General features: G+C 40.9%; 1 protein-coding gene across 1 annotated transcript in view; it reads right to left on the bottom strand.

Moving 5' to 3' along the window:
* Nucleotides 1–7,489, bottom strand: part of AGPAT5 (1-acylglycerol-3-phosphate O-acyltransferase 5) — a 56,095-nt gene extending 48,606 nt beyond the window's left edge. The window contains exon 1 of the mRNA XM_053939008.1: nucleotides 6,988–7,489. Within this exon, the coding sequence (XP_053794983.1) occupies nucleotides 6,988–7,206 (219 nt within the window). The 5' untranslated portion in view covers nucleotides 7,207–7,489. The remainder of the gene's footprint in view (nucleotides 1–6,987) is intronic.
* Between the last annotated feature and the right edge of the window lie 20,164 nt (nucleotides 7,490–27,653).

The raw sequence follows: 27,653 nt of genomic DNA on the forward strand, positions 1-27,653 counted from the left end.
GGATATCCCACCTGCAAGCCTACGGCAAAAAGTTTGAAATAAGTGCAGTCAAAAGTTTAACTATGAACAGAATCTTCTTTTAGCAAGAACAGCATCTGATGGTAGAGTACCAGGAGAAAAAAACATCTAAATTAACAATCATCCTTACATAAAGTATCTAGACGTATTATGTAAGCAGAAGGGCATGGAAGAGCACTGTAAAACTCCACAGCCTAGCATATACCAGAACACAGTTAAACACAAAATGAGTATAGGGTATAAAACTAATGCTGGCTAAAAAAATAGTGATAAATACAATTTTTATTTTCAAATGTAACAAATTATGCTAAGTCAGGACATATAGTATTGAAAAACCCATATACCAAAAATCTAAAGATGTTAAAATAAAGTATATTTAAATAGAAAATTTTAAAACCAAACCATGAGATTGCAAAACTTACTGGTCAAATACTTGGAATCAGAATTTGTAAGAGCATTCAAATGTGCCCTTTGACTCCTTAGTTCTTCCTATCTGACACATACTTTCTGATAATTTCATAAATACATGCAGCTAATTTAAAAATGTAAACACACTTTTTTTTAAATTGCAGACTGAGACAGATAAGGCTGATATGAAATTCAGATTCAGTTGTGACTTGCCATTTATGAAACATATGCTAGGCAAATTTCCACACAAAGCTACTAACAGAAAGTTAGTACAAACAGAAGTTTTGGTTCAGATAGCTGATACTTGATTTCTGAAAATGATAACTAGACTACAGTTTTTATTTATTTATTTTATTTTTCATAGATCAGGCAGTAAGTGGAGGATGATCAGGACCAGGACTGAATGCAGAACAGCCTCTCCATACAAAATTCTTTCCAGATTGCCCCAAAGCCAGATCTGCAATAGACTGGAACTCTAGATGGTATATTGTTGAACAAGAGTCCTGAAGGACATCACTTTCACCTTCAGATCTACAGTCAAAGGCACAGAAAAAAAAAAAAAAGATATATGCGAATATCTGGTTTGAAGTATCTAAAACAGAAAGAGCACAAAGTTAATGTATCTAATCTATCTATTTTTGCTACCTCATACCACAGTTGAACGTAATTGTCTAAAATTAGGCATGCATCTCAATTTGAAAGCTGCATCCCTTGGGCTTAGCAGGTATCACTTAATTTCTGTTCTAATAACACAGAGAACTTAGCTGTGTACTACAAAAGACATATATGCCTGGAGACAGCTGTACACTGAAATCTCTAATGAAATGAAGCAAGGTAAACCCTCTTAATGGAGCCAGAAAAATTTCACTGGGCTTCTTTTAAAAATTTACCACACAAACATGATACATTTCCCTTCCTTTCTCCTAGTTTCTTTTCAGTCTTTGCATTGCACCAGTCCCCACATTTCTATCACTCCCTCAAGACCTTTACTTCATTATTTCTACCATCACAATTAAGTTACAAGTATGATTATTTTAACCTCTCAACATGCCTTACAACAGCTAGCACTGTTTCACAAAGCAGCAATGTAAGCAGGTACTGGGGTTTACTGCCACAAGCTACATGAACGAGGAAAGCTCAAGCCCTCGGAGGCTGCTCACCTCCAGCCCGAGCTTAGAGGTTTGCCTTGATGGCAGCTCTGCACCTTCCCGCTCAGCTCCCACACCACTCCAGAATCCTCCCACTCCTGAGCTGCCACACAGGGAGGAGAGCTCAGGAAATTCAAGAGCAGGTTCAGATACCTAGGCTCATGCCAAAATGCAACTGCCAGCACTTTCCTTCCAAATACAACTGAAGAAGGGTGAAAAGTCATGTTTCCTTTGGACTTTCTGGTTACTTGATTTACCTGGGAAATGGGTCCTCATCTAAAGAGATGCCAAACCCTGTCACTCACATCTACCAACAGGAAGCAGTCACAAACCAAACCTTCACCCTGCTATGATGAAGCCTAGTTATTATGCCTCCCCCAGCACAGAGAGGGAAGAACCAGGTTCCTAAGAGATGATAAACCACCCCACCAATAGCAACCAGAGCACCTCCTTGTATGCTGCAACTTGGCTGTCAAACCTGCGCTGCCTCTTGCCCTCCCACTTCCACCTTGGGCCCTCAAGAATTACCTGTTGGACAGCTGAACAGCTTCAAAAGGAAAAGCAAGAAGTAAGTAAAGATAATCTTGTCTGGGAAGGTTGCTGTCCTGGAACAGAGATGGGCAGAGACACTCACTTTCACTGCAAATTGGTCAACAGCTCCAAGACTAAGCATCCATCCCTATCTCAGACACCAAGCTCTCCTACACGTTTCCTAGGAAGCCAAGGTATGAAAAGAATCCCAGGCTCTACTCCACTGGAAAGTATTGTCAAGAGTTCTGCGGCACATTTGCTTCACAAAGTTTTAGTTTGCTCTAAACCTAAGTAGTTTTCACCCCTATTGAGACACAGCAAGTCCAAGCTTCAATATCAATCCAGGAAGCACACCGCTCTGTTAAACAAGCATCTCTTGTACTTTATAAAATAATTATTTAGCTCTACTAAACAACACTGAGGTATTATCTGATTCTTACAGCCTTCTCAGAGTCCTGTAAAGCCAATGAAAAGCAGAATTTCATTATGTCTTTAATAAAAACACCGCTTCCAAAAAATTCTATTCATCAGGAAGTGGGGGTAGGGAACACAGCTGACACAAGTACTGAACAAAATCCATCAGCATTAATTCAATTATGGATTTCATTCAATTGTCAAAACCTTTCAGATGAAAATGATCCTTTAGGAAGCAGTATGAGTGATGATTTCTTTATAATTTCTTCACCAGCATTCAGTACAAAATATCAAACACAATTACAACAAAAAAAGTTGAAGAACATTTAGTCCTCATCTGATCTGAAACATGTGCACAAACACAATAGGCATTAATTTCATCACCCTGACAGCAACTGGGATAAGACACTCAGGGTCAGAGAGAGATGAGAGCATTCATCATATTGAATTACTAGTCCTTTCAGCCCTTCAACTGCTCTAATCACACGCATATTTGCAGCCATCCTGGTTTTCACATTCTATGGCAAGATTCAACTGTTTATAGCCTGTTTGAAATGGAAGGGACCAGACTCCCCTGACACAGTAAAGAGAAAAGCAGTACCACAGCCACAGTTCATCAGCTACTTGATGATTCAGAAACCTGGGGCCAAACACCCCAGCAGATGCAAGTCCTCCAAAGTGCATGAGTTTGTACCTGTTTGTACCACTGACTGCTTTAGCTCATCAATGATAAAATTAACATGCTTTGCTCTCTGAGACTCTCTTTACATAGAATTATTTTCACTTTATACAATATTCCTCCTATAAAACAGAACGGTAGAGCACCTGCACCTTATGGCAGGACAGGTGCGAAACAACACAGGGCCAAAGCAGGGACGTTCTCTCTGTGCCACTTTCTAATACCACATCTACACATTTCATTACTCTGAGTATATAATCCTAGAGATTATTGAGGAGCACTGTAACAATGCCACAGATTAATTAATTTATTTATAACTGCTTAACAGAATTCATGGATGCCCGCTAAACTGTAATTGCACTGACAAATTTACACAGCATTACAGGATTTTACTTTATAGTTATACTGGCTTTGTCGAGTTTACCTCACAGCCTCAACCTCACGGATGTTGTTGTGGCTTTCTGTAGTCTCAATACTGGTTCTTCAGTCTTCTACTGCCAACTCTTGCATGACAGTCAGCAAAAAGGACTATTTTTGGCAATTCGTTAATGAATTCTAATATTATTGGAAAACCTAAACCGATGCCAAGTAAACTCGAGTTCTCTTAGGCTTTGTAAAACAAAATTGTTTCAGTGGAAAAAAGAGTCTGACCAAAATTCAAAAAGATAAAGTATTTACAACTAAATATTTTTTTACTTACCAAGTAAAAAACTTTTACAGTAACTTCATGAGCCACTCTCTAAGACCTAAAATATCCAGAGCTCACAGCAATTATAGCTCTGCAATTATTTTCTATCTCAAGTCAAATACTTAAGAGAAAGGGAAAGATTAGTATTTCAAGATTTTCTATCATGCAGACTAGGTTATCACCTTAGTTACATTTCAAAACAGAGGAGTTTGCTATAAAGATAAAAAGCCTTCCTAGCATGAACCAGTTTTTGTTTTTAAAGAATTGGCTAAGAACATCCAAGTCAAGAAGAACAAAGAAAAGAAGAAAAATACACTTGTGCATGCAGCTGTGAGGGGGAGACAGATTTAGATACTTAATGGATTAACAGCAAGTGATAGAGAGAAACATCACCTCTTGATAGATAAATAAATAGAAAACAAATATCACAATACACTAATATTTGAATCAAAAATATAGTCATCCATGTTTATGATTGCAACCAACTCTACCCTATCAATACACACTCACCATTACTGGGAATTTTGGAAAATTATTTTAAGATCAGACACTTCAAATATCCACAACTGGTTCAGCGTGTTCTTGTATTGAAAAACCACATATACCTTAAGTGTAAAACCAAAGAATGCTAAACAGTACATAACATTAAAGACATTTTAAATACAGTAAGACAGCAACAGTGCTAACAAAAAGTCATTTAAGCATCTGTAAAATCCTAACGACTCGAGTGAGACTCCAAGAAGTTTCAGTATTCTGACGGATGAGGTTGTCTCCTATGTATTCAGTCACAAAAATAAACACCCCAACACACTTCAATCGATTGAATGAATTAATAGACTTGAAAGAGATGCAGAATTCCTCCCTCCCGTGACCCTTATGGTGCCTTAATGCTGGTAGAGCCCTACAGCTGCCTTTATGAAGCTACATTTTTTGCTGGTTTATTGGAATTAAGTTTAATGATGCTACACTTCTGCATCTAATTACATGCCTTAAGACAGCCCATCCACAGTAGGTCTCAGGTTACCATCCCAATCTCACACACTCAGGCACATGGTTAACTTTCCACTGTGAGTTTCAAGTTTAAACACGTGCAGCGTTCACTAGAGTAGGTCTGAAAGGACACCCTGTTTCTCTCCCTTAAACAAATGGGGACTATCTTCCAGTTAAATGACACATGGATTTTAATGGTCTTATCTCTCTACACATGTATTGTATTTTCCAAGCTTTTATTTACCTTCCAGTAATGGTTACTATTTTATTTATCCTATGACATATGCCTCCTCCTCCACAATTTCTTATCATTATTTCTTGCTTACTGTGACAAAACATCTCTATTTCAATATTCTCCTACTTGATCTCCTGTTAGTGGCCTATAATTGATCATCACAATTTTTCTGTTTGTATGACGTTTATCAATGCAATTGATAAAGAGGTCAACAGATGATGGCTGCCTTTTTGTTTCTTTTGGTTAGCATTTTCCTTTCTTTAATATCACAGGCATTTTTTGGATAGAAGTTCTTCTTAAAAATTCCAAGTGTTTGCTACTGTCTGCACACCAGTTGTACGCAGCTGAGTACTTTTCCATTACAATTTATACACTGATTTTTGGCTCTCATTCTTAGAACAGATCAAGTTAAACTTCTATACCACTATTTTCAGCAGTTAATGACCAAGGTGTGTTACTACACATCAAAGTATCTGCACCAGAGACACTACATAAAACAGAAGGCAGCTAAAACTATAAGTACTTGTGAACTACTGCTCCTTCTTATTTTTTTTAAATATATCAAGCACAACACAAAATAATGCAAAATTGCATAAATTACAAGCTGAATCAAAACTACCACTAAAGGAAGGCCTTGCTTCAGTTTTGTATCCATTCTATTTACTCTGATGTCAAACAGTGCAACTCTTCTACCTTTAGCTGGCTTTGTGGGTTTCCTAAGAGTCAGTATGAAAGAAAGGCCTACAACTGCACTCGTGAGTGGAAACTAGGGGAGATCCACCCTGATAAATAAATGCTTCATTATAGAGTGGAAAAAGGCCTTAGCCATGAATATGAGAAGACTATTTCTTCTATTCTATTACTCTGATGTCAAACAGTGCAACTCTTCTACCTTTAGCTGGCTTTGTGGGTTTCCCAAGAGTCAGTATGAAAGAAAGGCCTACAACTGCACTCGTGAGTGGAAACTAGAGGAGATCCAGCCTGATAAGTAAATGCTTCATTACAGAGTGGAAAAAGGCCTTAGCCATGAATATGAGAAGACCTTATTTAGATGAGCTCTGTCATCTGTCAACACGTATTGCTATTCTTTGCTCTCAAGCACCTAAAGCTGACACTGTCTTCAAACAGCCTTCTGTATACTAAAAATTTTTTGAAGGTCATGTTTAGACACAGGAAGCGTCATTTATTTTTTACATGCAGAATTAAAAGTCTCCTTGCCTACTTTCCAAATTACAGACAAATATATAACCTCTCAAACACTGAGCACTTTGTGAGGTATTATCACCTGAATGCAAATACCCCTCTGAAAATACAAGAGAGGCCTCCAATTCCAACTTATTAACCTGAAACCAAGATCCTGAATAATCATAATCCATGGCTGATCCAAAATTTAAGGGCCAAAGAGTGACATGAGGCAGACTGCACGAAAACTAAAAATCTGTAATAATTGAGAGATTAAGTAATCTATTTATTGAAAACTTGTACGTGTGTTATGTACAATTATAGCTGATGACAGCTTTCTCATCTGCTGCCAATTTAATGCTACAGATGTGCAGCACAGGCCACAGGGGTTCAAAGTGTGCAAAGGCGGCTGCCATTCAAGTGCTGATAGAGCACGACCGGTGTCGCATCTCTTCCGTTTCCCCGACCTGCAAAACGAACACAACACCAACACTCCGTGAAAAGCATCACCAGAGAAGCAGCGGAGGCTGCGGAACGAGGCGGATCCTCTGCGGTCCCGCGCACGGGCCACGGCCGCACCTGCCCGCGGGCCCCACGGCGGGCGGCCCGAGGGGGCCGGGCGGACAGCCCAGAGCCGGCACCACCGCCGGCCGCTCCCCGGACCCCCCTGCCCTGCCCGGCCCGGCCGGCTCACCTGCACGCCCGTGTAGTTCTCGAAGAAGAAGAGAACCATGCTCTGGTAGATGGTGTACAGCCGGTCATCCACCTCGCGGTAGAAGCGGGAGGGCAGCACGGCGGAGAGCAAGCGCCAGGCGCCCCAGGCCAGCATGTAGGTGGGCGCCGTGCCCATCATGACGGCGGCTGGCAGCACGTAGCGCATGGAGTAGGTGTGCAGCACCAGCGACAGCAGCATCTTCCCGCTGCCCCCGGCCTCACCGGGACACCCACATGGGCGACGCGCTCACACACAGCCCCGCAGCCCCGCCGCCCGCATCGCCCGCCGCGCCGGGCACACCCGCCAGGCGGCCGCGAAGCAGCAGCGGCGGCGGCGATCGCGGCCGGGAGGGACGGGGAGAGAGAGAGCGGCGTGAGAGGGCACCGGCTCACGGCTCCCCCAGCGCCGCTGCCGCCACCATCTTGCCCAGCAGAGGCGGAGCCGCGCCGCAGGAAGGCGGCCCCGGGCCCGCGGCGCTTCCGGGCGGGCGGGAGGGGCCGCGCTGGCGCCGGGCCGGGCCCAGCCCCGGCCCCGCGAGCAGCCCGCGCTGTGGCACCGGCTCTGTCCGCGTCCCCGGCCCTATCTCGGCCGCATCCCCATCACTCGCCAGCCAGAAGCGGCAGCAGTGGGGGCCGGGCTGCTCTGCTCCGTGCAAAACGAGGCACACGCGTTTATAACTGATGAACTTAGCTTGTATTAATTATATCCTAGCATAGGTTAGAAGAAAATTAACTCCTTTTTCCTGGCCGTCCCCCACCTCCTCCCTACCCCCGCACTTTCGGCCTATGAGTCCAAAGTGGAGCACTAAAATGCAGCTCTGCCTTTGCCAGCTCCAGGCACAGGGATGCTCAGGGTTTAGGAGGCATTTCACGTGCCCAGCTGGACGCGTCCTCGCACTAGCCGGCAGCTGCCTGCCTCACCTCCTCGCTTCTCTCACCCTCAGTCTCTGCCCCCCAATAACCTGTTGGCAGCAGAAGCCAGAGGCACCATCTGCTTTTGAAGAAAATGCAAGAGGTCTTGCAGAAAACAGTCTAATAACCTTCCCAGATGGTTTATTGCTTATTGAGCTCTAGGCTGTAGTGAAGTGTTTATTCCTTGTCTTTAAAAAATAAGTTATATACTGATGCTTGTGGAGATCTCACTGTTTTGAAAGAAGTGAGTGCGCAATACATTCTGCTAAGATCTGTTTCCTTTGCCAGGTTTTAACTGGGACAAGCTTTGTCCTTTGCTGTTGTTGACCTCCTGCTAGCTGGTTTTTAGTGTGTGTTGAAAATAGCATCCTTTAGTTCATTAATCTTAGGCATAAAAAGACATGTCTTTACCAGTTTTATAATGTTTCATTTTTATTCCTATGAATGTTTTCCCCCCTATTACAAGGACTGCCTGTATTTTCTTTGCTGTATTTTACAAGTTTTCCTTTTTTGTAACTGTTTGAATTTTATTTTTTCTTTCCTTCCAGTTTATTCTTTTTTGGCATACTTAGTCTTTTACCATTCCATACCACACACATGCCCATGTTCACACACTTTGTTTCTGCTTTTCATAACTGGATATTTTCTACAGGTTCTTTTAATGTATTTTCTCTCTTTGTGAAGTATATGTTATCTGACATATAGATACCATTTTAGTTGCATAAAAGGTACAGAGTCCACGTAGTTGGGCTTAGGGCTTAATTTACTAGTGTAATTATATCAGTATGATGTTGTAATACAGGGTTGTAATGTCTGCAACTGAATGAAACTCAAACTTTTCCATTTAAAAAACAAACATACCACAGTGATGAGATCTGGGATGTTGCCACCAAGTCCTTGCTTTTCTTGACTCATAGATGCTTTTTATTGTAGATCCCTCTGAACTGTGCCACAGGAATTTGAATACTGTCTTTCACATTATAGACGTCAGAGGCAAAATAAGAAGAATATTTTGATATTCACTACAATTTGTCATTTCTGGTCTTATGAAAACACAGGCCCCAATTACACCTTCTTTAACCAAATTGCTCTCTGGGCATTTTAATTTCAGGTGGAAGAAGAAAAATCACCCAATTTAGGGCAATTAGGACTCCAGTTCAGATATTAAGACTTCAAACCTGTTTTTTCTTTTCTTCTGTATAGCAACCTTGACATTTAAAAGAATAAACAGTGTTTTCCCCCTGAAATTTTGGGGAAAAAGCATTGGTGAGTCATCTGTAAGGTGCTCGGTCTGTTTTGTGTGAACATAATTATTTGGTATGAACCTGACCTATTCTAGTGTTAGGTTATTCTGCTGGTGGTTGCCACACCTAAAGTGGCCAAGCTCACCAAGCTCTGGGAAAAAAATCAGATGCTAATCTGATAGTGAAAAATACCTGTAACTGCCTCTAGAAGGAACCACAAACTGTGTCGCTAAGTGCCAGCTCTGAATGTTAAGGGAGTTTCCCATTTTGCTACTCACAAAACCATGTTTCACAGTTCCATCACCTACTCACTGCAACTGTCAATAGACTAAGCAAAGCCAGATAACATTAGATACAAATCAGTCTCCCTTGAGCTTTAAAATTTAAACCTTTACAGATGGTCTTATCTTCAACAATATCCTGGAAGATGATGTATTGGTATCGGTTCTGTTGTTAAATGTTGAGAAAAGAGACACAGATATGAAGACCAAAGATCTAGATCCAAATAAGGATTTAAGCACCTGAATTCCTAGAGTCAAGGACTTTGACTGGGAGCTTAGGCTTGCTGTGAAGTGCATGTCATGTGGGCAGCTAAGCAGTGCATAATAGCATCCATGGCCATCATCAATCTGTGCAGAAAGTTGATTGCAGTTAGTTAGTTAGTTAGTTAGCGAAACACTAAGGACAGTGGTCTAAGTATGGTCTTACAAGTTCTCATTCTGTATTTCAGAAGCACATGTGTCCACTTGAGACCCACAATGTGTTACAAAGTTTGGTAACACACTTCTTAAAATGTGGCTAGAGAAGATACCAAGAGACTTCCAGGGACTGGATTAGACATGGATTCAGTTTGTTGAGGGTATCAAACTTCTACCTTCCATCACTGAGGTAGGTGACCTGCAGGGTAAGAGTAATGAACATCTCTCATATTAAAGGTGCATTTTTGTAGTAATTGTTTAATGTAATATTAAAAATAATTAGCCTGGATTACAATTAGACTAGTTTAGACAAGTAGATTTGTTTAGATTACAGGTCCTCTAGATGTGTGTCTTTTTTCCAACAATGGTCATGACCTTCTGCATCTGTCTGCATTTGCTCAAGGAAATGAAGGCTTCCTTGAATCCTGCAATCCTCTCCAACCTCAGGTGAGAAATATAGTAGTTCCTCTCCATCCCTGATTCTGTCCTTGCAGGGCTCCTTGTTCCTCTGCCCCATTGGACTCCCTGGCTCCCCTCATGCAGAACATAAGGCTGCACAACATCTGACTGGTCCACCTCAACTATGTCTACATGTCTGTGCTCTGCTCATTCCATTCCTTACCTTCAGGTCATGCCCAGAAAGGATATCTCTTACCACCAGAAAAGGAGGAATCACATTGGACCAGCTTGTATTCTGAGCTAGTTCTTGAAGATGTTTTCTGGGTGGCACTGGGCATGGTTGTGTTTATGGTGGGATTTACACAGTCTTCTGCATCATACCCTTGCAGCGATAGGGAAACAAGTTCAGCTGTACACTAATTGAGGCAGGTTTCAGTTCTTCTCTGTCTCCCAGGAGATTCCTTCTTATGGATTTGGTTATACGTTTTGCCTCTACAAATCAGTAAGAATGGCAGATACAGACGAAGTAAGGATGTGGCAAACGTCTTCCAAGCCTTCTCAAACCCCCCTTTGTGGTTCAGGGTCGGAACCAGGTCTAATTCACCAACTGTTTTATTCTACATATGTCTACCCATTTTTCCCTTTATCTGTATTGGTTTTTAGCTGCACTGCAGTCTGTGTGACAAGCAGTAGAATCTCCTTTTGTTTTGAACCTGCCTCATTGTAATTTCATTTTATGTACCTTAGATCTTGTATTGAAAGACACAGAAACCCCCATTCCACTCTCTTTTTAAAGAGATGATTCCACTCATGATTTTGAAAGATCTCCATAACATCCCCTTTAGGTGATCTGTTTTCTTCTTGAGAGATATTATGTTCACTCACGAGATTTATCCATAAAAATAACTTTCAGAATCTCTGATACATGTCTAGTATGTCATCATTTAATAAACCAAACTAGTAAATGAGGAGAAGCACATTTTTCCCAATGGTTCTAAACCATATCTGCTAACACCAGAGATTTTCAAGACTCTGCAGATTGTGGAGGAAACAGAGTTTTAAGGAGCACACACTCTATTGCATCAAGCTGAATCACTGTCATCTTTCATCTGCCTCCAAGATTTCTCTTTCCTCTGTTTCCAGTCTTCACCCATCAAACTCTCAGTCTCCCTTCCAAAATATATCCTTTGGTTCTCAGCTCTGTCTCTACATATTTTTTTCCAATCTCCTTCCCAGACAAGCCTAGCTAATTCTACTCCCATGACTCTATGCATCCCATTCACATTTCTCACACAATGTCCATCTCTTTTTTTTTTCCTAGTGAATCCTGATTTGCTCTTAATTTCCCTTGAGAGGTCCTAATCCTGTTATCCACTCTTCTTTATGTCAAATTCTCTTTGCCAGAGCAATTCTAATTTTTACTTCCTGCCTACTTGGTCACAGTCCAGTCTTTCCTCAACAATTCTCAGCCACAGCTTCACCTTAGACCAGCAGCTCTGGCTTGGCCTTTCCCCCCTCATTTGGTCAAGCTCTCAGTCCCTTTGTATGTAACTTGGGTGGCCTTTGCCTCTGTGGCACTTGGGTGCAGGCAGGGACAGCACTGAGAAAATGGCAAAATAAGGTACTGTGGTCCCCCATCTGGATGGGTTGAAGGAGTCAAAGCCTGCTATCTCTCAGGAAGGACAGCATCAGGCTTTGCCATTTGGCTTTGCCAAATTTGAGCCAATTTTCACAGTAGGAGGACACAACTTCCGTAGCTCAAATTCTACTCATGACCTTATCAAACAAATCTCTGCTCTAAGGCCAAAAGCAGTGAAAATTAAAAGGATTACGAGTGGCATAGCAGAATAGCAGATTTTCTATAGCTATATTCCCTAAAATAATGCAGTCTAGGAAATTTCAACCCTCAATTTTAAAATAAACAGGGACAAGAAACAAGACAAGCTCTTTGAAATTTGAAATTAAAATCTATTAATAAAAACAGGCTTTGATACCAGGTAATGCTACAGTTCTTCCCAGCAATTAGGGCTGTGTTCACAGTGTAAACCCAGCTGAAGGATAAGTTAATATTTAAATAGAGAAGCCTGAGAAACCTGGGATCATGAAAGACTGGAAAGAGAATTAATGTGGTGTGCCTAGACACAGATATAGCTGCTTGTGTTTAGCAGAACTGGGAATACCAGTTGAACTGTATTTATGAGTGTTTAGGGAAGAATTAGTTACCTCCTTCTATCTAAAGTTTTATTTCTATACTACCCACAACCACCTATGAGGGTTTTAGTCATAGTAAACCAACATTTTTGCATGAACAGTATAGTTTCAATATAAGAAGACTGTGGCATGGGAATATTTTGCTGTAGGAATTGATACCATTGCTGCAAGGTTGTCTGAGTCTGACTGTGTCTTATCTATGTACCTTGTCCACAAAAGAAACAGTCAGACTTGCTACTGAAGTTCTGCAGCTTTAGGAACACTGGGTTCAAGATACAGGCTTCCCATCTGCTGTTGTATAAGTATTTTGGTTTCCCATTTATAAAATTAAAGTAATACTTATCTCACAAGGTCATTGTAATGGCAAATTAAGTTTAGAGTAAAGAGACTCTTGTGATCAAGGGATGACATGAAATCTAAGTTTGCCTCTGGACTGCAGACCTGACATTATATCTCTGCACCTCAGTCCCCTTGGTGTAAAATAAGGATAATGTTTCCTCCCCACACCCTTTATTTGTTTAGATTGTCAGTAGAGCTGGTTGGAAAAATTCTGACATGTTTTTAATTGAGCATTTGCTGACTCATCAAAATCTAGTGTTTCAATGAGAACCCTACTCAGCTTCCTGACAGCTTGCTGACCTGGATCCTTGGCAGAGATCTGGGAAGTGCTGGGAGTTGTGGCTCTCAGGGCTTCCAGGCTCATTCTTCCTTGATAGCTGGAGCTCTCAGTGTCCACAGCTGTGGGACAGCCTGCTGTGTGGAGACTCCCATTGCTCACTGCTTTGGAGCAGACCACTTCCAGTTCCCTGGAGCTGCACTTTCACACCTTTTTTTTTCTAAATAGGGTATTGTTCCCAACAGAAGAACATTATATTATGAAGTAGCAGGATTTTTTGCAAAACAGAGTTATCCTTCTCTATTGGACTTTTCAGAGCAGGATCATTTTGCTTTAATGCTGGTGCATTGCATAAGACAAAGAGAAATACAGCCCTCTGCTTAAAAAGCAATAAACTAGGTAGAAAGAGAGAACTATGGAGAGAGACACAGCAGTTAGTCCTTTTGCTGCCTCCCACAATAATTTTGTCACAGTTTCCAGTCTCAGAACACTGGAGACAGTGCTCAAGCCTTTTGCCTATAGATGAGACATCCATGTAAGATCACAGCTAGAAGTAGTTGGCTGATCTTCACTCTACCTACTCCTTTTTCCTGTAAGGAGTAGGTGATACCCTTACTTACCCTGTATCTTTACACACATGCAAAATCCCAATTCTATGTTATGTTCACCTTTAATTTGTGAATGAGTAGATGTAACAGGGAAGAGGGTTTCCCACTCCTTTCCTATAGGATTTTGTCCCTGTATCATGCAAAGAACTACTAGGGGAAATAAAAATAAAATATGGGGATATATTCATGAAACAACCATCTCAATGCCCAAAGACATTGATGATGAAATTGCCAGGCCTAAAATGCCTGTTGGTGACTTTGGCAATGACTTTCTGTCTTGAGACAAAAGCATAAAAATGCAAAATGACACATTTCAAAAAATTATCAACTTCAAGCCCCTTGCATTAAGAAAAGCTCAAATATCTGGTGTGCATCAGGAATCAGGTTGAGGGAGGTGATTGTCCCACTCTGCACTGGTGTGGCCTTGCCTCCGAGTCCTGTGTGCACATTTGGGGATCACAATATGAGAAGGATATTAAGCTATTAGAGAGCATCCAAAGAAGGTCAACAAAGATGGTGAAGGGCCTGGAGGGGAAGCTGTATGGGGAGCAGCTGAGGTCACTTGGTCTGTTCAGCGTGGAGGAGACTGACGGGAGACCTCGCTGCAGTTACAGCTTCTTGTAAGTGGAAGAGGAGGGGCAGACACTGATCTCTTCTCTGTGGTGACCAGTGAAAGAACCTGAGGGAATGGCCTGAAGTTGTGCCAGGGGAGATTTAGACTGGATATCAGAAAAAGGTTCTTCACCCAGAGGGTGGTTGGGCACTGGAACAGCTCCCCAGGGCAGCGGTCACAGCACCAAGCCTGACAGAGTTCAAGAAGCATTTGGACAATGTCCTCAGGCACAGGGTGTGACTCTTGGCGATGGTGCTGTGCAGGGCCCAGAGTTGGACTTGATGAGCTTTTAGAACTCAAGATGTTTTATGATTCATACCTAGCTAGTCTTTTACATCCTGCATGAAGTTTATTACGAAACTTCTATCCTGAAATCTTTTCAGTCTTCTTTATCCAGGAGCAAGTAGATCTAAAATTTCTTCAATCCCTTATTTCTATCCTGCAATTTCTAAATCTCTTCTCATATGACTTGTTTTTTTCCCTTGACTCTTCCTGTTCTGTAAGCGTTGTGTTAAAGCTGAAGTTTGAAAACCATCCCTAAGCAGAACAGAACAGAATAGATATTTCATGTTTTACAAATGTTTTTGCTTAGAGCAATAAGAACCAAGTAGGCATAAAGGGAGAATGAAAATGATAAACCAGGTGTAAACACCCAAAACCCACTGTATCAAAGCAATAAACCTAGCACCACTAGTATTTTACCAGAGTAGACTTTTTGAAAAGAATAGTATTTTAAAAAAAAGAAAAGAAAGGGCAATATTGTTGTCTCAAAAGTGGCTGCAGTATCCTAAGGAAGGACAATCTCCCATACACCCTGTGGACTGTAAAAGTGAGGACATAATATGCTGAAGATTTACTCTTTGTGAGGTACATCTAGCTCCTCCCATCAGACATAATCATTCTGTTCAGTCCTGGAGAGGAGAAGTTAGAAACAGATCTGAGAATCAACATCACAGGCTGCAGAAATTATGTTCTGATTCCAAAGGCATCTGCAGGGACATGTCACACTGGTACAAGAGGGACTGCTAATATAATCCAGAGTAAATGCAAATTATCCAGTTCTACCTTGGGCAATATAAAATGTATTCATTTCACATTAACCTAATTGAAATGCCTGAATGGAGGAATTTATTGACTTTTTAAATTATTGCTCATCTACCGGGAGTGCTTTCATGGTCTACTGAGAATAGGCAGAATGTGCTGTATGCATGAAGAAAACAGATTACATTGATTCTGCAGCTTGCAAGGTTTCAATTCTATCAATACATGCTATATTTAGGAAGAGTATTCTAGATAAACTTTCAGTTTGACTTCATAGGACTTAAAAATATTTTTTGTTGGAAAAAATTACTAAAGAGACTAAAATTGCTGTAAAAGAGGATAAAATGCAAATTTCATTTTCATATTTTTTAGTAAGATAACTGAAAAATTGCAATAAAAATTATCATCTTCTCTAGAGGATCTGATACAGTGCCAAATGGAAAATCAGTAATTAAGTTGGGAACCTGAAGATCAGCCTTAGAATTGTAGGTAAGGTGAGGAACTGGCCAAAGAGAAAAGAGAACTAGTGTGAATTCAGAGTTCCTCAAAGACTGGTCTTGAGCCTGATATTCTTAAATGGTTTCTTTAATGACTTTGCAAGAAAAGGTAGATGCCTGCTATTATTCTTTCTCAGTGGCACAAAGCTGGGTAGCTGATGAGGGGAGAGGAAGTAGAAACACCTAATGGTAATGGCCCATCAGACTAGTGCCTGGGGTGTGCTGGTTCATGTGTACACACAGTGAAATTATTATCAAAGCTCCAAGCTTACTCATAGAGAAATAGAGTCAACATTCCTATTCAGTTGCTTGTCTTGCTCATTTTGACATGGCTGACAGCTAGAGTCAGAATTTTCAAAAACATAGTTGAGGGAAAGCTGCAGAAAATTAGCCTTACTTATGTTTTTATCTTGTTGTCTGCTTTGCCAGTTCTTTTTCTATTTCCTAACCATGCTGATTCTTACATTAATATACTAAGTTATAATTTTTTGTTAATATAGTGGAATTCTTTTTGGCTACCAACAACATTTGTGAAAATTACCCTCAATACTCCTTTCATAATCCTGTGGTGAGGTATTATTATAATGTTGCACTTCACTTCTAGCAGAAGACACCGGCACTCTCCTTTATGGAATGTGTTCATATTTTTCCTTCTGAGCTAACAAGCAAGGTCACTCTGGGAAGTGACCTCTAACCTTGCTAGGAAAATAGAGCCTTTTCTGTTTATTGGCAGAACGATAATGCAGTTCTTGTGTATCAAATAAATGTCTTAAAATGACATCCTTCCTAATGCAGCTCTGTAAAGGCAAAACACTAAAGGTTAACAGGGTGGATGAGAACTGGAGAAATGGAAGTGGGATAAAATTGTAATTGTGCAAAATGCAAGTCAATGCACCAGAAGATTAATACTAGGTAATTCTGTTAGATGGCAGAAGCTTATCACTTGGGGATGAGGTCTTCCTAAGGTGCAGGTTGTCTCCCTGAGGTGCAGGGAGACAACAAAGCCTAAGTAGTTTTAAGATGGAGCTTGATAACTTTATAAATGGATTATGACATAGTCCTGAGGTAGCAGACAGCTGGGATTTGATGACCCAGATAGTTCTTTCCTAGTCTGTGTTCCCTTTTTGGTGGTGGTGCTGCTGGGGGAAGAGCCAGTTGTGTCTGGTAGGACGGAGAGGTGCATATGAGGAGCTGTGAACTACATTTCACAAGTTTATTAAAAGGTCTGGGGACTACTCAAAACCCCAAAGAAATAAAGTTTTCACATATGTGAAAGAAAAGGTTTCTTGTGTCATACAATAAGTCTGTCTCATCCTTGTGATCCATACTAAGGAGTGGATCTTGATACTAGACCAGACCATCTGGGAAACCAAATTAGGGATACCTGGAAAGAGTACCTGGTGTGGTGTCTGGTTCTGCATGTGTGTAGGGTGGTGGTGTGCACCCTAAAAGGTTTTTCTAAATCACAGTTTTGCAAAATCAGACTTTCCTTATGTATAAGGAAAAAAAAAAAAAGACAAAAATGTTTATTTCCAGAGATTTACAGGTTGTTGAAAAATATCTGGCTGATAACAAAAGGATTAAAATGTCTGAGTCACAGGGATGGGATTTGTATGCAGCACATACATAAGTTCTTGAAAACCCTAAAACCTGATCTTCCAATTACATGGGGCAAAAACAGGAGACAGAAGTCATGAATAATTTTCAGAGTTAGTAGAAAGTCCTTAGATTATACAGACAGAGCAGTAGGATTAAGGATTAAGATTTGCTTTCTAAAGTGTTACTACCAATTATCCAAATTTATCCTAGGACATTTGATAGTGGGCTATAGTAGCCATTTACAGAATCAACAAAAATATACACATAACATTTCCTGTTTTGTAACTTTTTTTTTTTTGGTAAAAAAATAAAGAGCAGTGTTACATTAATAGGTACTTGAAACCATGCATTTATTTCCATATAAATTCACTTTATTTTAGTCAAGCAATTATTTAAATAATTTATCTATCTTTTTAAAGTAAGAATCAAAATATTCTGCCCTAAACTGAGGAATACTAGTACTCCCATTACTCTCATATTTGGAAGTGAATAATATTATACCTCTATTTTGCAGACAGAAGTTTTAGGAGAATATGTTGCCTAACATTCACAAATGTAAGACATTTAAATGAAGAAAAGAATGAATGGAATTCCTTTCACACAATTATAGCACTATAATTAAAGACAGAATATATATTAATCATTTCCTTTAAAACAAAAAAGGAACTTTGAAATCCCACAGGTCATTAAGTTGGCAACTCATTAAAAACAAGACATTTCCCATGCAGCAGCACAAGTGTACTCCTTAGTTTCACAGAATCCAGTCCTGTAAAACTAAAGTTAGATTAATAAGAAAAAAAAAAGTCAATGAAAGTAATGAATACAATTAAATTTCCATCCTTCTATTGTAATAAGCATATAGGTATATGAATAGATAATTTCCAAAATGTTTCATCAGTCAGTGCCAGCACAGACGATAGATAACATTCATCTAACTTAACTAACTTAACGTTGAAAATATAAATAAACAAATATCAGCAGATCACGTAATATCCCATTTGCAGCTGAAGGGATCCATTTCCAATATTACGTTGTGATTTTTAATTTTCTGTCACAGCAAGAGATATTGTAATCATATTCCGGCCTGAGCAATTTACCAGAAACCTTACCCAGAAACTTTTTTCTCATGGGAACTTGTTTAGGGAATCTCCAAAGTCCTAATTATTTCAATACAGAAAGCTTCTGTGGTTAAACTACCTACAAGAAAATTATAAAGATTTTTTATGTATCATTGGCCAAATCCCAGGTGCAGTCAGGAAGACATTTCTGCTTGTTCATATGATTGCAGGAATTTATGTCAGTGATGGCCTTTTCTCGGATGTGCTTGGCATCAGTCACAGACAACAATGGTGAATTGAACTACATGGTAACTCTGGGGCTTTTTCCTTGCAGGCAATTCTACAGAGGCAATAATTTTAAGTAGGATTTAATTAGAAGTACTGTGACATGTTTTGATTGTATTTACACTGGGTGAGGAATGTCCCTTTTCCCCGTTGGGTTGAAGCTCTGAGTGCCTGGCTCAGCAGGGAAGGGGCTGTGGGAAGCGATGACATTTGCTGTAGTTCAGTTATTATTAGTGCTACCCTGCCTGGGACACTGTGAGTTGGCTGGCAATGATATGGTGGCCAGAGTAAACCCACTGAAAAACTGAGGTCACAGCAACCCTTCCAGGGACTTTGTGGAGTCGAGAGGTCACCATGTCAGCTGCCTGCTCCCCTCAGGGCTTACCTCAACTCCCTACCCCATCTAGCAGGTTTAAAGGACTTCGAAGCTCCAGGGCAGCACACATCCCTCCTCCACAATCTTTCATGGAGACTTTCTCACTGCCAGGGTGAGGATAAATCCCCTCTGAAGCAATATAAACCTCCAAGAAATTATATTGATTTTCCCCACCTAATTTTTAATGGCAGGCTTGCCATTTAGGAAAATGGATGCTCATTCATCTCATTAATTGCACTGTGAGAGACTCTCATCTTTGTCCTTCACAGTCTAATGCTGAGGATTCTGATCATGCTTTTCTTATGGGGCAGTTTCACAATACAAGTTGGGTATGGAGCAGGCCTGCTCCCCACAGCCCTGTGCTCACACACTGCTTCCCTGAGCTGGGATTTAGATGTGACCACAAGTCAATCCAGCAGATGATTCCACAGAAGATTAACCCGTTGAAACAAGAAACAAAGCCTAGTCATTCTCCCAAATCAGGAAGCTGATCAAGCTCCATGTGCCGATACTGGATTGGGTCCCCTGCAGAGGGGGTGGTGGAACCCCTCTTTTTTGGCAACAGTCAGCCAAAAAAACGACTTGGTGTGATCTCACTCCTCTGGCTAATGGTTTCCTTTGAAGAGGCAAGAAGTTTAGGTTCTTTCCCACTTGCTGAAGATTTTCCACAGAGGCTGGTGCCCATGTTCCCATTTTACTGAAATTATCAGCAGGAGCCCCATTGCTGCCAACAGAAGAGGATTTGAGTTCTCAGCATTTCTTTCTTATGGAAGAAGCAACTGACTTTCGTCCTTCGGAATCTGAAACAGAAGAGAGTGAGATGTGACAGAAGCAACTACAAATTAAACTCAGTTTTAAAAGTAGCCTATGAAACTTCTGGGATTTCACCTTGACTATATTAGATGATGAGATTTTTGACAGTTGCCCTGCTGAAATTAATGGAAATTCTCCTTGTATTGAGGGAGGTTTGTATTCTGTCAGTTTGCGATCACCCAGATACATTTTCTTTGCTCCCTTTTGCCAGTTTTAGTTTCCTTTTTGCATTCAGACAAAGATTTCTTTCTCTCTAAACATTGCTCTTACTGCCTTAGGAGCATTGCCAAGCTTGTGCCCTTTTTTCTTTGCAGCTAGGCTGGAGCTTTTAATTAATGATATTTAAATAACATTTCAGCTTGATCATTTAACTTTTTCCTACCTCAGTTTACTGCCACATTTGGCTATGTTTTAGATCTTACCTAGAATAGTGTTAAGGCTTGAAGCTTGAACCAAACCCTTGTAGCATATTGCTTCTGTTTGGAAAATATACATTTAGCTTTTGGGTTCTGTAAGAGCTCACTCTATGCCAAATGGGAGCAGCATTTTTGAGTTTAATCCATTAGAGTGAATTGCATTATATCCTACAGAGATAGGGACCTGCAGAAGAAAAACACTGCACAGAAGGGAGAGGAATGAAATTGCCAGTTCAGAGGCTGTGGCTCATACTATGACTATTCAAATGAATGCTTACTAGTAAAGGAGCTCCACTTGAAAAACAAGATTGGAAAGAGAAGAAACTGGGCCAAGGAGCACAAGTGCTTACAGAATACTTTGTGACAATAAGACAGAAGCTGTAATTTTTTTTTTCTTTTGACTTCGCAGAAACTCCTGGGATTATCCTGCATAACTTCAAGTGCACTGTACTATTTGGTGCATTCTTAGTGCTCTTTCTAAGGAGGAAGGAATGTTGTATATCAAAGCTGTAGTTATTTTTTTACCTTTGTTTGGACTTATGTTCCTACTGTCATAACAGCAGAATCATTTTACTGGTCTGCTGGTATAGGCATCCCAATTCTAATTCAAAAATACCCTGAACATGCTGGCCACTACATCGAGAGATCAGGCTTGTCTTTATACCTTTATACAGGTAATCTGTGATGTGTAGAGCATTTCTAAGTAGATTATGGAGCACTCACTGATTGCATGACTTGGGGTTTTTGGTTGATCAGCTGTGATACAAAGGTTTGTTATATTCCCACATTCTGTCTGCAATGGGTTTGAGAAAAAGAAATATCCAGTCCCCTCCACAATGTGAAACTATCAAAGTCTTCAAAGCTGTTGTGAGATGTGGCTGTGCAGAGAGCTCTCTTTTTCTGTGCACAGTCAGATCTTCTCTGTGATGAGGAATTTTCCATTATCTCAACAGCCTTTTTATCTGGACCAACTAAAATTGAGACCATGTAAAAAGGAGGTATTTTTGAAGTGAGCCATACTTCATTCAGTGTACAAGCATATAAGTGGGTGCAGAGTTTGCATACCATGTAACAAATCTGTGAACAGGCTGTGATAGTAATACTTGTGGAAATGTTGGCTTTTTTTAAGGAATCAGCATTTTGATGTTGCATATATCTCAGACAATTTGCACTCATTTTGTATATAAATTTGCTACTGCATAGATACAATTTTAAAGCTATTTTGATTTAAAGTGTCAAAAGAAAGCAAACATGAATTCCTGGAAGCATCTCTGTTTTTATGTGTGCTAAATAAACCACTTCACTGTGCTCTTGGTATTAGGAATCACACACTATACACCTTATACTATGGAGGTTCTCTGAGTTGCTGGAGTCCTATGGGGTTAGGACTTTCTCTTCTCATGCTCCTTGTTTACAGAAAGTCATTGCCACCTAATATTAGGAACTCAACATCCCTGCCAGTTCCTGGGCTGGATTTAAAAATGTTTGTTTTGAAACTGGTCTTTCATTACTGCTCATCTAGTTTTCTGTAGACATGAAGCCTTGCATAAAATGATCTCGTCAAACTTCTCTGTACTTTTAAAAGATATAATGGCATAATGTAATTTTATGTTTTCATATTTTTCACATGAACATTTTTCGGGGCTATGTAGAATAAATGGTCTGGGTCTGTCAACCGAGCTGTTCTACTCCCTGTGCTTCCTAAATTTCTGTGTGAAGCCATTTCCTGTAGCTGTGTCTTGCAAATGCCTGTTCATTAGGAGGTACATGATCTAGTGTCCCTGAGCAAATAATGTATCATTTTCTGTAGTGATAAATTCCAGTCTTTTCTAATCATCAGCTTCAAATATCTTACATCATGCATAAAATAGATATCAGACGTTTTAGAACTTTTAAAGTGAAAGCAGTGTGGTGGTTTAAGGTGAAATAAAAAAAGCAAGATAGAGGAAATGAAGGACTGAATAGCAGAACATAATTTAGATCAATCTTTCCCCCTCTTCTTGTCATCAGCATTCCGGTACCGAACTCGTTTCAGAAAGAGCTTGCTCTGGGCCAAAGCGGGAATTCCCGTCCGCTGCTGCCGCCGCCTCCTCGCGCGGAGCGCTGCGCGCCGCGCTGGCAGCGGCTCCGCGGGCGGGCGGCAGGGGGCGCCACTCCCAGCCCGGCATTCCCGGCCCGTTCCCGGTCCATTCCCGGCCCGTTCCTGGTCCATTCCCGGCCCTTCCAGCCCCTTCCCGCCAGCCCCGGGCCATCGGCGCTTCGCCGCGGACCGGCGGCTCCGAGTCAGGGCCGCTGGAGCCCTTGCGTAAATGCGAGCCGAAGGGACGTGTCCTGCTCTGGTGTTTAAAATAGCGCCCTCCGAGCAAACACGTCCCGCACGTAAGCGCGGCCGAGCCCCGCCGTGCGCGGCGCGGCGCGGAGCGGGAACAGCAGCCCCGCATCCCGGTGGGCTGAGCGGGCACGGACGGACCGCAGTCGGCTGGCGAGAGCCGCCCGGGGGCATCACGGACTTGAACTCCTGGCGAAGAACGCCTGACCCTTTCCTGACGCGAAATTAGCCCGAGAGTTGCCGTAGCTCCGTTTTGCTAAACTCTCCTAATATACATATTTTCTGAGCTGTGATCTAGCATTATTCCCAGGGGTTCTCCAAGAAAGGAAGTGGAGAATGTTCTTTTCAAAAGCATGAAGTGGGAAAATGTTTAGAACTATTTATAGCTGCACTTAGGCTGTGGAAATCCCAGACATTATAAATTATTTATAGTTATTCTCTGGGTTAAAAGGGTGAAGTCAGAAATCTTATTGAAAAAGTTGCATATGCTTCTTATCCATCAGTTAGATTAAATGAGACTTCTGAGTGCGGGGATGGGGCTGGCTGAGATTGATGAAAACGAGAAGGAATCAAAGATGAGGTGGAAACCCCAATTCAGAGAAACACACCCCCCATGTTGTGGGGACAGGAAGGGCCCTGTGGCACCTGTGGACTTAGCCCAGAGCCAGAGGGTGGTAGGGACATGCACACTCACTCTTCAGCTGTGGCTGCTGACAGCAAGTTAGAGTCTTCCATTGCTACAGGCTTCTCCATCCTGCCTGTTAGGGAATGCCATGCGTGTTAGAGCTGCTGTCTCTGCCTGCTTTGGTGTGTCAAATCTCTTTATGCTTTAAATCCTTGGAGTCTGTGCATGACCCTTTTCTTTAGTGAGCTCACTCAGGCATTGGGAGGCAGCAGGTATCATCAGGGGCTTTATTTTGTACGTTCTGGCTCAGCAGCTCCAGCAGCTGGGATCGCCTCCGTGCAGATGGCGGTGGGCTGGGTTGCAGAGATGGTTCCTTGGGCTGTCTGGGGCTTCCCATCCTCACAGCACCTTGGTGACATTTAAAAAATAAATCATCTCCAAAGCTTTTCCTGCTTTTTTTTCAGAATTGTCTGGACCAAGCCTGAATTTGTTATAAGCAATTAAAGAACTCAATAGGAATATCTCTTTACTGACAGTTGAACACAAGCAGCAGATGCAAAGTGACAAAAAATGTCCTGTATAACATGAGAAAAATGCTGAAATGCAGCTCATTAGAACAGAAATATCATATCAAGACTGTTAATGTAACTAATTTAAGGGGAAGCTTTTCATACTGTAACCTGCATAATGTCAGACATGAAATCCCAATGAAGTTTGCTCCCCACTGCTGTGTTTCTCTCATGAAGTGTGCAAAACCAACACTTGTCTGGTTTTAAAACTCCCAAAACCAAACATCATAAAGCATTATTATTATTTTATTATTAAAAAAAATATCCTCTCATCAGCACCTCATCCAACACTTTTTGTTCTGCCTGACTAGAGTATGTTTCAATTAGTATCACTGATAAATGGATTATTTCAAGTATTGAAAGAAGTATCTTAGTATCTTCAGAAAAAAATCACTTTTCCTTGAATAGTGGATTTAAATAGTGGATCTCATTTCAAAGAAGAGGGTTCCAGTATTTTTGCTCTAAGCCGTGCTTCTCGTTGGCCCTGCCTAATACTGAAATTTGTGCCAGTGTCTTTAAAGCTTGTATTGTTTGCTGTTTGCCATGATTGTCAGCAAAGAGCTGCTGTGTGGTGATGCCACTAATCAGGTAGGCAGTAACTTCTTACTTAACATGAATTTTTGTTTGCTAGTGCTTTTTTTGGTCCTTCCAGCCTTTTGGACAAGCATGTGTGGGTGTTTAAATTGCCCTATCTTCTGCCTGCAGTCTCTGTGAATAGAAACATGGGGTGTACAAACAAAGATGTACAAACTACCTGCTTGTTCTTCTGTTATCTTACCCTGCTTTCCCCAGCTTGGCTAGACTTCTGTAGTGACCCACAATGGATCATACAAAAAGGTTTCTTGGAGTAAAAATAACCTTGGAAGTAAGGTATCCTTTTCTCCCCCCTCCTCCCTCTTCAGGTATAACAGGTTTTGTAGACGACATTGCAATTACATGCTGATGAGCACCTAGAATAACTCCCCCAGGTCACATCACAGCTTTCACTGTTGAAAGAAGAAAGCTCTAGAGCTTGACTTCGTGCACTCATGCCTTTACTACCCTTCATGGTATGAAGGGCTGATGACCAAACCTGAGGTAGAGTTGGTTCAACAAAGCTAAACTCCAATTTAGGAGTGAGTTGAGGATCTAATTGGTCACAACTGGCATTTCGATAACTCCATAAATAATTTTATTAACATTGCCATGATTTTCTCAATGGTTCAGCAACATCCTACAAACAAAACAAAAACAAAACCAAAACAAAACAAAACAAAACCAACCCCCAAAAAACCAAACCAAACCTCCAGACTTGAAAGGTTGTAAATAAACTTCTGTTTTAATAGACAGACTTACCAGAGGGCATCCTTTATTGGCAGTACTGCAGCCATTTACAACCTTGTTAGCAGCCACATGTACATTACTCAAGAGTTTTCTATGACAATCCTGGATATTTCTAAAGGGTATTTTCAAACTTTGAAATCACAAATTCATCAAGACTTGAGGTAATTTTCTTTCCCTAAAAGACAGAAAAATGTTTTAAAGCAAAATATTTTAAAAAGCCCAAACCAAAACAGGATGTAAAATAAATAGCATCATTTGTCCATAAACCACCAGACTGTTCTGCAGGAGCAGTGGATAGAGAGAGCCTGTGCTGATTCAGTTTTAATATAGCCCTTTCCCCTTATTAAGGAGACAACAGGCTAGTGATGAAGAACCTCTGACCCTCTGTGGTGCAGCAGAAGTAAAGTATGGAAATAAAGCTTCTCTCTGAGTTTTCTAACTTGTAAAAAATAGCTATCAGTTTTCGGGTATTCAGTTAGCTGAATCATGGGCAATAATATTGGCACAGAAATCACTTGCGAAGAGGCAAATGCTAATGCTTTCCTCGTGCAGGTCATGCAAAAAAGCACAGTTCTGCAAGTTAAAACAAACATTGCTTTTAGGTACCCATATTGATATTCTGCAGAAAGAGTTTATTAAGTCTGTAAATAGAGCTGGATTCAGTGGCTCATTGTACAGATTATTTCAATATCAAACCCACAGCAAAACAGTGTTTTAACGTCACTGACTACCAGTAATAGCAATGCAGAAGCAGAGGTGTTGAGTTTAAATGTCAGCCATGACCTGAAGCTCTCAGCATTTTCCCGCACTTGATTTGCAACATCCAGTTTTCCTGAGAGACCCCTGTATTTGTACTTTCCCTGTATAACTTGGGATTGGACATTTGTACACCATTTTTTTCTCTGTGTTGGGAGCTGGAAGTCTATCTTAAGAATATTTCATCTTACTAGAGAGTAAAGTAGCAATTTTCTTAATGAATTGCTGGTTATACAGAGTCCAGCTACTAAGATAGAAATGAAAAGAAGATAAGACCACAGATATGGGTAAATTTTATGAGTTACAACACAACAGAGCACTTGTTCCTACTTTGAAAAAAGTGAAGATTTTCTTAGCTCAGTAACTGAAGTTAGTTCTGTCAAAAATACAAAAGCAAAAAGTTACCAAGTTGAAATCAAGTATGGCTTTGGTTATTTACTGATAAGTTCACATTCTGAAACTATTCTTTAATTCATTGGAAAGAATTCTGATATTATTTTAGATATAAACAGTAGTAGAATACAAGACACAGAGAGGGTTGGCAACTGTCCTGGGAGTCCTTGTAAGTGAGCAAGCTCTCCCACTCACTGCATGCCACAAAGAAATGGCATCTGTGCCAGGAAAGTAGGCAGAGCTGACCACTTTGCTACTCATTTCCTATGGTTATGTACTCATTTCATAGTCTGGTCCATGAAAAGAGACAGGTTTGAGCTACTGATACTGGAAGCATAGTCTTTCAGCAGTGGAGGGAGAATATAAAAAGAAGGAAGACACCCCTTATTTGGTGCAGTAGTGGTGTGGCCACAAAGTTGGATTGCTACGATTATTTGGATGCAGAATTCCACTTCCAGGGTTGGAAAAATGATGGTTAATTAGGATGGGTATTAAGATTCAACCTACATACACTATTTCAGGTTGTGACTATGACAGTCACAACTGAAGCTGTAGCAGACTTCAGTGTCACTAATTTCCTTGAACTGTTGCAGCCACAGATGTAACACACATCTTCTCTGTTGCCCTGACTGGATGTAGTGGGCCATCATCAGGATGTTGTCTCTCTGCAGTATTGTAGACCACTGTAGACCATCATACCCATCACTTCCAGCTAGTTTTGGAAGGTGCATAGTATCTTGTATTACTGCCTAGAGGCAAAAAGGCCAGGAAGCACCTGGAATTGGTGCCATCAAGATTGAGGGAGTCACCATGCCATTCAGCAAGTTTGTCCTGCCTCCAATAAATTCCTACCTCAGTTGTTTTTAAATCCACATAAACTTTTAACATCCATTAAATTCCACAGCTTGATTCTATGTGGTGTGAAGAGTAACGCTGCCCTCTCAGCCATCTCTTTTGAAGGCAAGGATTCCCCAGTTTATGCAATAATTTCTCATACAGAGGACATTTTGTAGGTTTGACTTTACTGCCCCTCTCTGAACCTTCTCAAATGTCCTGTATCTGTTTAGACTCAAGGGAGAACAGAACTGAATACCTGTGTGCTTGGAATTGCAAAGGAAGATGCTGCTAGTTGGCAGGAAGTAAAGAATTTTTCTTGAATTCAGTGGGCGGTCACCTTTTGGATTACTTAGGCCTTTAGCTCTCTAACTTAGGCAGGAGACAAAGCTTCCTGAGATACAAACCTCTCTTCATTAATGATATAATTT

This window comes from Vidua chalybeata, chromosome 3 (genome assembly GCF_026979565.1).
Source record: "Vidua chalybeata isolate OUT-0048 chromosome 3, bVidCha1 merged haplotype, whole genome shotgun sequence".
NCBI lineage: Eukaryota > Metazoa > Chordata > Aves > Passeriformes > Viduidae > Vidua > Vidua chalybeata.